The 9,187-nt window shown below is 46.7% G+C and overlaps 1 protein-coding gene across 1 annotated transcript in view; it reads right to left on the reverse strand.

Moving 5' to 3' along the window:
* IL6R (interleukin 6 receptor) overlaps positions 1-9,187 on the reverse strand; it is a 46,309-nt gene that overhangs the window by 17,762 nt on the left and 19,360 nt on the right. Inside the window, exon 6 of the mRNA XM_010838440.1 lies at positions 9,024-9,165. Within this exon, the coding sequence (XP_010836742.1) occupies positions 9,024-9,165 (142 nt within the window). The remainder of the gene's footprint in view (positions 1-9,023; positions 9,166-9,187) is intronic.

The following is a 9,187-nucleotide window of genomic DNA, read 5'->3' on the forward strand; positions in this document are numbered from 1 at the left end:
TGAGTTGCCATTTTCTACTTCAGGATAGATGACAACGGGAACCCCTGACTCAGACCATTTGTCCCCTGAGATGGAAGGTGTATTGCTATTACTAATAAACATTTCCATTTTATAGAAGAAACTAGGGCTCAGGGGAAAATAAGTTTAATAATAATATTATTAATACTAATTGCATACTAATAAAATATTGCTAGTACTTCTACCATTGACCTTGGTGGACGCTCACTCTACTCCAGCTCCAAGTGGTTCTTTGCCTACGTGATGTTCATAGTATCTCACAAGGCAGGTACTATTATTACAGGTTTACAGATGCAGAGGCTCAGGAAGGCTATAAAACGTTAGCAACAACAGAGAACACATTTTTTCCGTTTAGACAAACGTATTTTATATTTCCTAGTGTTTCCCTGCAGCTTGCATGTGGAATGAAAGAGGGGAAGGAACCGGCATTCACTGGCTCCCATATGCCCCCGTGTGCCAGGAAGTAACGGGCAAAGGACAGTGGTGGTGGTCACGAGACCATAACAGCAACAACTATGACGATGCCTGACATTTACTCAGAGTTTACTACGTGCCAGGCACCATCCTACCTATAATACTAAACGCGAACTAACTAATTTAATTCTCACAACAGTACTCTGAGTATTCTGAGATCGGTAATAATATCACCCTCACTTTACAGATGGGGAAAATGAGACACAGGGAGGTTAAATAGCTTGCCTGAAGTTTTGTAAAAAATAAGTGTTAAAGCTTTCTGACTCCAAGAATAAACTTTTTTCCACTTCATTTAAAAAAAAAAACTCATCTCTAGATTGAACATTTCTCAAATTCAAGGACTGTATCCTACTCATCTTTGTAAACTTAGTACTTAACATGAGCCTGCATCTTGCTGAAAACTGTGTAATTAGTAAAATTTCAATTATGGAAAATCACCTGGGAAAAAAAAAGGACTGATACGTTAACATCCAACACGGAGTGTGTCTCCGTAATAGTATTTCCAGATCAGACGATGTACTTTTATATTCATAACAAAGTGAATGAATGAATGACCATGTCCAGTAAGTGAGGCTGAGAGAGACTACCTGTGAGTTTTTTCCACATGAGTTTTTAAAACAAAAGACGTATTTCTGTTAATTTGAAAATGGGTTTGGGTTTGCTTACTTGGGTTCTGGAATAGAGAAATTCGATACAAAAGATGGCAGAGGCCTTCATACCAGATTTGTAGCTTTGGTCAAGGCACTCAGCTTCTTTTAGACCTCGCTTCTTTGTTTCTAAGGAAGGGGGTGGCTTCCTTCTACACAGGTCACCTCAGATCACAGGCTAAAGGACCTAGCACGCGCCCAGCACACAAAAACATCTGTTTAAAAACTGACTCTAAATTCAGAACACAGAACATAAAACATTTTCTAACACAATACTTTTAAGTTATATATTATGACCAGTTAAAATATGGGCTACTAGGCTCCAGGGCTGGAGTACAGAGAGGGAACACAGTGGGCTGGGAATAAGAGGCAAAAGAAAGAAAAAGGAAGCCAGAGGGTGACAGAAAGATGAAGGAACAAGGGGAGAGGGACGAACCACAAAGCCAGACATTCACAGACAGGAGGTGGGGTGGAGACACAGGGACCCACAAGCTGAGCGGCACACCAGGCAACGTCCCCACTCTGGACGACATGCCTTCCCTCACACCCTATAAACCACCAACCAGAAAGTTAATCACTGTTCCTCTATTTGTGCAGGACTTCCCTGGTGGCTCAGACAGTAAAAGTGTCTGCCTACAATGTGGGATACCCAGGTTCAATCTCTGGGTCGGGAAGATCTCCTAGAGAAGGAAATGGCAACCCACTCCAGTACTCTTGCCTGGAAAATCCCATGGACAGAGGAGCCTGGTAGGCTATAGTCCATGAGGCAGAAAAGAGTCGGACACGACTGAGCGACCTCACTTTCACTTTTTCCATTCGTTCAGAAAAACAAAAAAGCCAAAAACCTCACACTGAGGAGCTGACAATCTCCTGAGGAGAAATAAATCACCTCTACCTGGGCCCCAGCACCACCCAGGACAGTCTGTGGAGAAGTCTACTAGTCTGAGGCCAAATGAGAAAAAACAAACTGGATAGCTATATAGCTTAAGTGTCTTCCTTCTGAGATTAAGCCCTTGTTTCATCCTCTTATGAAATGAGTGACGGTCAATGGCAATCGCTACTTTTTACTTGGGCTTTCCTGTTGCTTAGACAGTAAAGAATCTGCCTACAATGCAGGAAACCTGGGTTGGATCCCTGGGTCGGGAAGAGTCCCCTGGAGAAGGGAATGGCAACCCACTCCAGTATTCTTGCCTGGAGAATTCCATGGACAGAGGAGCCTGGCAGTCCAACATGACTGAGCGACTAAGCACAGCAGAGCACTTTTTACTTAACCATTTAATTTTAGGTCCTTACTTAGCAAACTGAAAAGCTGGTGACCTTCTTGGGTACCCAAAATTCTTTTTGAAATCTTATAGAAATCCCAGGAAACTTTCAGCTATGCACAGAAATGGAGCAGGTAGGGAGGGCGTGGAAGGAAGTGATGCAGTGGTGGGCCCGGAAAGAAGGTGGATGAAGAGGCAGACATGAGTGCCAAAGTGCTGGTCCCACTGGAGGGGAAGAGGTGAGAGAGGGCCAGGCACGAGGGATGGTGGGCAGGCAGCCGGAGGAGGCCTCTGCTCCAAGCTCAGGAGTTTGAGCTTTACCTGGAAGTTAAGGGGAGTCATGGCTGTAGACCAGGGAGCAACATTCAGGCTTGTGATCTAGAAAGAGGCCCATAGCAGTGGCGTGGAGGTCACCTGGTGCTCTCTCACCAGAGACAGAAATCAGTTTCAGGGATCCTTGTAGGAATTCTGTTGAGGGACATCCCTGGGTCCAGTGGCTAAGACTCTGCACTCCCAATGCAAGGGGCCCACAGGCTCCAACTAAGACCCAGGCACAGCTAAATAAATAACAAAAAGAATCCTGCCAACATGGGACAAGAACCTGAGCCAAGGGAGAGGGTGGTCTGGCCTGCTATCCTGGGCATGTCCTGGCTCAGAGAGCGGGCTGGATGGTAGTGTCCATTGCCGGACAAAGAACACAGGGAGGTTTGTGGTCCAAACTCTGGGCAGAGTGGAGAGAAGAATCCAGAGCTCAAGGGACAGATGTGGCCTGAAACACAAGTGAATTGCTAGCATCTGGCACATACTCACATGTGCCAGGCTGGGTGTGACCTGCTGTCCAGCTTGGTTAGTCCTCTCAGCCCAGTGAGGCAGGTGGTTGGTTTGGAAGTTCTGAAGCAGGCCTATCATTCCCATCTGGAAACCCAGCAAAGCTGGGTACTTCCCTAAGGTCCTGCTGGGAGGGGCAGTGCCAGCGACCAGAGCCCAGTCCGCCCAGCGACAACACTGCACCCAGGGGACGAGACAAGGCCGCCCGTGGAAGCAGCACGTGGAGTTGCCATGGAAAACGGCACAACGGCAGAGTCAGGCGACGCCCGGGGAGGGGTGAAGGGGCATGGTCTCTTCAGAAACGTGTCCCCAAGTACCCTTTAACCTACTTCCCCTCAGGCCATGCTGAGGGGAGGAACACAGTGAAGTCCCCCAGAATGGGACGACTGCAGGGTTTGAGGTGATAGTATGGAGCTGAAGGGGTTGGGCCAGGGAGGCCCACCTGCCCGGACAGCGTGCAGCCCAGCCGCAGGGTCCCCCAAAGGCCACGTGGACACAAACCTCTAGCACCTCCTCAGCAGTGTGACTCCCAAGAATGGGTCCCCACTGCTCACTACCTGTCACAGGTGGTTCTTAATATTTTCCAGGTGTCGGTGAGCAGGGCGTGAGAGGGAGTTAAAGGGATTCATGAAAGCAAGAAACAACCCTCATGCCTAACGGGCTTTTCCTGAGCATTCTGCCCCAGCTCGCTGTGCAAGGGGTCCACAGGCTTGCTGGATGCCAGTCTTGCCAGTGCTGTCGGAGAGGACAAACGTGAGGAACTCCCAGCCTGCAAAGAGCGGCTGACCAGCCGCCTATTAACGTGTAACCTCTCCTTCCTGGCCTGACATCAGAGTGACATCAGCCCTGACAGGCAGGGACTCCATGAGTCACCGTGGCAGGTGTTGCTGGCAGTCACCTGGCCTTCCTGGCCAGAGCAGGGCCCCCAGAGCTATGTGACTCAGCGCCCCGCCCTCAGGCTGGGAACCTCGCTGCCTCCACAAGACTGTGTGCAGCCAGGTTTCAGCCTCAAGGGGGCAGCGCTGGCTGCAGCCCAGGCGCCTGACTCCCCTCCCCCACACCTCTACCCCGCACCCCCTCTCTCTTCAGGCCTTCCCGCGCGCCCCACTCGGACCTCCCACGCACACACCTGTGCTCCCGCCGGGCCAAACAGCCCTGCCTTGGTTCACAGTCCACGTCCTTGCACGTGCTGTTCCCGTGGCCTATAATCCCCCATTCTATACTTGGGAAACCCCTCCAACACCCTCCAAGACATAACGCAAATGCCACCTCCTCCATGAAGCCCTTCTTGCTCTTTCTAAACTGCCGGGAGTGTTGTCTGCTCCACAGCCTTATCAATTACAGTGGGATGCCACGCCAGCCCCTCCCCCACCCCACCCCCGCACATTCCCCATTTCACATTCCCCTCTACATTCCAATTCAGTGAGTCCAGGACTGTATTCAGGGCGGCAGCTCTAGGATGTCCACAGCCCCGCTCTCTTTATCCCAAGAGCCCTGGGCTCAACAGTTGTGGATCCTCCCAGACCAAGAAGCAATCAACACAGCACTCAAAGTACTAATCCTCCTACACTTGCAGTACTAGTTATTATCTCTAAGAAATGTTTTTTTTTCTCTAAATTCATAAAAACTCTCCAAAGGGGACAAGATAGGTCACGTCATCTCCATTTTACAGATGAAAAGACTGAGGCTCTGAGAGGTAAACTAACGTTACCAAGGTCATACAACCTGATTTCCAGGTCCAATGTACTTCTCTTGGCCTCTGTGTCAGGACCTCCACACGCATCCTACCTGTCTGGGCTTTAGGGATGGAGGCAGGTCTTTGGGGCTAGAAAGCCCATCAATGTAGTATCTAGTGCACTGACATGTCCCAAACAGTCAAATAACTCTAAAACTTATGTAACCTCAGTAAAACATACATAACCTCCCTCTCATTTTCCAGAAGCACTCCCCAATTTCCAACCTAATCACTCTTGCATGGGAATAATCCAAGTTCCTCTTGCTCTGCCCTCAGTGGAGAGGGAAGCAGCTGGTTTCTCCCTTGGCTATATTCACCACTGGGGTTTTGAAGACCCTCCCCTCAAAACCCACACAGGTACAGAATAGGAGCTCAAACCCTTCAGCTGCTTATGCGAGAAGTGGTCAAAAGAGTTCTGCCTGAGCTTACGTGATCACTGTAGCAAGTCACAGAAACACAGGACCTGAGGTTGAACAGGTGCCTATCACACCGTCCTCCACTGGCAGGAGAATACAACAATTTAAAGAGGAACATCTACAGATGAGACCAGCTTTGAGGGAAGGTCACCAGACAGGTAAGGAATCCACAAGCCATCCCATTCCACAGCCTGGGAACAGCACAAGCAGATGCAAGTCCCCTGGAACTTCCAGAAGCATTCAGAGAGAGCAGACTGGCAGACTTATCAGGGGTTACCCTGGAGACCAAGGGCCAGTGAGACCGGAGTTGGGTTCACATGAGAAAGAATTTTCTACTTGAATAGATAGCTCTCCAAAAAAGACATACAAATAGCCCGTAAACACATGAAAATATCTTCAACAGCACTACTTATTACAGAAATGCAAATCTAAACCACAATACCATTGTGGACTCAGTGGGAGAAGGAGAGGGAGGGACAAACAGAGAGAGTAGCATTGAAGTATACAGACTGCCATTGCAAAATAGATGGCTGGCGGGAAGCAGCTGTGAAGCAAAGGGACTCAGCTCAGTGCTCTGTGAGGACCCAAAGGGGTGAGATAGGGCTGGGGGTGGGAAGGAGGCTCAAGAGGGAGGGGATATATGTATGCGTATAGCTGATTCGCGTGGTTGTGCAGCAAAAACTAACACAACATTGTAAAGCAATTATCCTCCAATTAAGAAATAAGTCCACAATACCACACCCATAAGGAGAGGTATTAAGAAAGAAAGAAGAAAAGAGACAGAAGGGAAGAAGAAAGGAAGAAAATACTAAGTGCTGACAAGGATATGAAAAAAAGAAAACCCTGCACATTGCTGATAGAAATGTAGGAACGTGCAAAGGTGTGGCCACCGTGGGAAATAGTATGGCAGTCCTTCAAAAAATTACAGATAGAATTAGCATATAGTGTAGCAACTATGCATCTGGGTATATATTCCAAAGAACTGAAAGCAGAGATCAAAACATATTTGTACAGCCATGTTCATAGCAGCATTATTCAGGACAGTCAAAAAGTGGAAGCAAGCCACGTCCATCCACAGATGAATGGATAAACAAATTATGGTATATACATACAATGGAATATTATTCAGCCTTAAAAGGGAAGGAAATTCTGACACAGGTTACAACATGGATGAATCTTGAGGAAGTTATTCTAAGTAATACAAGCTAGACACAAAAAGACAAATACAGTATGATTCCACTTACATGAAGTACTTAGAGCAGTCACACTCATAGAGACGAAAGTAAAGCAGTGGTTGCCAGGCACTGGAGGTAGGGATGAATGGGAAGTTACTATTTAACTAGTATAGAGTTTCAGTTCTGCAAGATGGAAAAAGTTGTGGAGCTGGATGGTGGTCAAGGTGGCACAATGATGCGAAAGGGTTTAAGGCCACTGAACCACACGCTTTAAAAATGGTAAGTTGTAAGTTATTTGTGTTTTACCACAACTTAAAAAAAAAAAAGCAAGAATTTTCTAACAAAACAAGATTTTCTAAAGCTATTTGTGACCATCCAAATTAAGTGCTTGGGATAAAAGGTAAACAGGACATTTCCACCACACAATGTTATAAATGATTCACTCCCCTCGCAAAGGCTCCTAAGGCCATGTTAATGTTTGGTATTCAGCATGTTTTGGCTCAAAGTATATACAAACCAAAGACAGCTATGGACAGGTCAACACAATCTAGCCTGAAGGATGTTCTGATTTATTTAAATGACCTTTCTAAGGAGGATAGAGTAGTTAGGCTTCCCTTCTTGTCCAAGTCTTATAAACTTTTGTTTATAAGACAAAAACTCTTGTCCAGGAAATAAACTTCTGAGGATAGGGTCCAATAGAAAGCTGCCTCCTGCTCTCGACGGACAGAAGAGGGGACGGACGGCAGCGCCTGACACTGCGTGAGCCTGCACTTGACATTGCCCACTCCGCCGGCTCTCCCAGGCAGCAGGACAGGAAGGACGAGGACTACATGCTGCAAAGCCAGGGTAGAGGAAAGGCCGTCTCATCACAGCATCCATTCTGGGGGAAGAACGCCAGCCGACATCTAAGTCTCCCAGAAGCCAGAGACAGAAGAAAGTGGCAGAGGTGGGGCTGGGTCTGGACAACTTATATCATTTCTGCCCTTTCTTTTTCATCCATACATACTCAATAAAATTTTTTTTTCTTCTTTGCTGTGGCATGGGGCAAGTGGGATCTTAGTTTCCTGACCAGGGATCAAATCTGGTGTCTTAATCACTGGACTGCCAGGGAAGTCCCTATTATTTTTTAATTGTCTAGTATTTAAGAACAACTGATTTGGTCCAGTTATGCTGCAGGGCTAAAGAGATCTGACACAGAAGCAAACCTGGAAACTATTCTACAATAAGAACACTGGGAACAATGGAACGGGCTGCTACAAGCCTACAGTAGTAAGCTCTCCATCTCTGGAAGCATTTAAGCAGAGGCTGGGCTACCACACTCTTTGGTTTGTAATCAGGGAGATTCCTGCACTGGATGTGGGTCGATTAAATCCTAATATTTCATAGGAAGGAGTGAAAAGATAACGTCTCATATTATTTTCTTGGGGAAAAAACACCCAGCCATGTTAGTTTGTTGTTCAGAGAGGAGGAGACAGAAGAACTAAAAACAGCTTCGTCTAGCGAGCAGGGCTGTGAAAATGGGAAGGGGTGGGACAACAGACACTGGTTGTTATTATAAGCCCTTCTCTGCTTCTTTGCCGTGAGCATGTATTAATTTGATAAAAGTTTTAAAAGTTAAAAAAATAATTCCCATGGGTTAAAAAAAAAAACACATTAGTCATGCAGTTGCTAAACAATACATTTTCCAAAAATATTTAATTACATGGGAATACTCACGAAATTTGATATATAAATACATAAACACATATAAATATACCTAGAAGAGGAAAGAAGTATAGTAAATTGTTCTCACTGGTTTTCTCTAGGTGGTCAGAATACCGGGAATAATTATTCTTTGTATTTTCCTGGAATTTTTCACTAATCACAGTAATTACTTGCAAATGATCATTATTACCTTTAATTTTTTTCAAGTAAAAAGCATTAGTAACTGTGGTAGGTTAAATATAGCTACAAGTTCTTCCTATCAAGTTGTGGAGCGGATCTTCCCTCTTGAGTCTAGGCCGGTCTGCTGGAAGATGACAGACTGCAGGGAGACCCGAGGGCCCCCTCCACCAGCCAGCATCGACCGTCAGACATGGTGAACTGATGCCATCTAGGACAGAGCAGACATGGTGCAGCTACTTTCTAATTCAGGCCAGACCAGCACGAGAGCTGCCCAGCCGACCATTTTTCAAAATCTTGAGCAGATAAATGGTTGGTGTTGTTGTTTAGTCGCTAAGTCACGTCCAAATCTTTTGCAACTCCATGGCCTGTCCTCTCTCCATGGGATTCTCCAGGCAAGAACACTGGAGTGGGTTGCCATTTCCTTCTCCAGGGGATCTTCCTAACCCAGGGATCGAACTTGTGTCTCTTCCATCTCCTGCACTGGCAGGCAGGCTCTTTACCACTATCATCACTTGGGAAGACCTGTTACACAGCAACAGATAATTGATATAATAACAAAGCAGAAACGCTCAGTTATCACATACCTGTCCAAGGGGTGCCAGTGACCTCGGGGCTCCACTCGCTCCACAAGCCATTCCCAAATTCCTCCTGCGCCCGAAGCTGCACCACATGCCTCATGCCACTCCAGGCATCATTGATGATGCAGTGATACTGCGGATCCTTCAGCTGTGGGTGAGAGGCACAATGG

Source organism: Bison bison, unplaced genomic scaffold (genome assembly GCF_000754665.1).
Source record: "Bison bison bison isolate TAMUID 2011002044 unplaced genomic scaffold, Bison_UMD1.0 scf7180017864093, whole genome shotgun sequence".
NCBI lineage: Eukaryota > Metazoa > Chordata > Mammalia > Artiodactyla > Bovidae > Bison > Bison bison.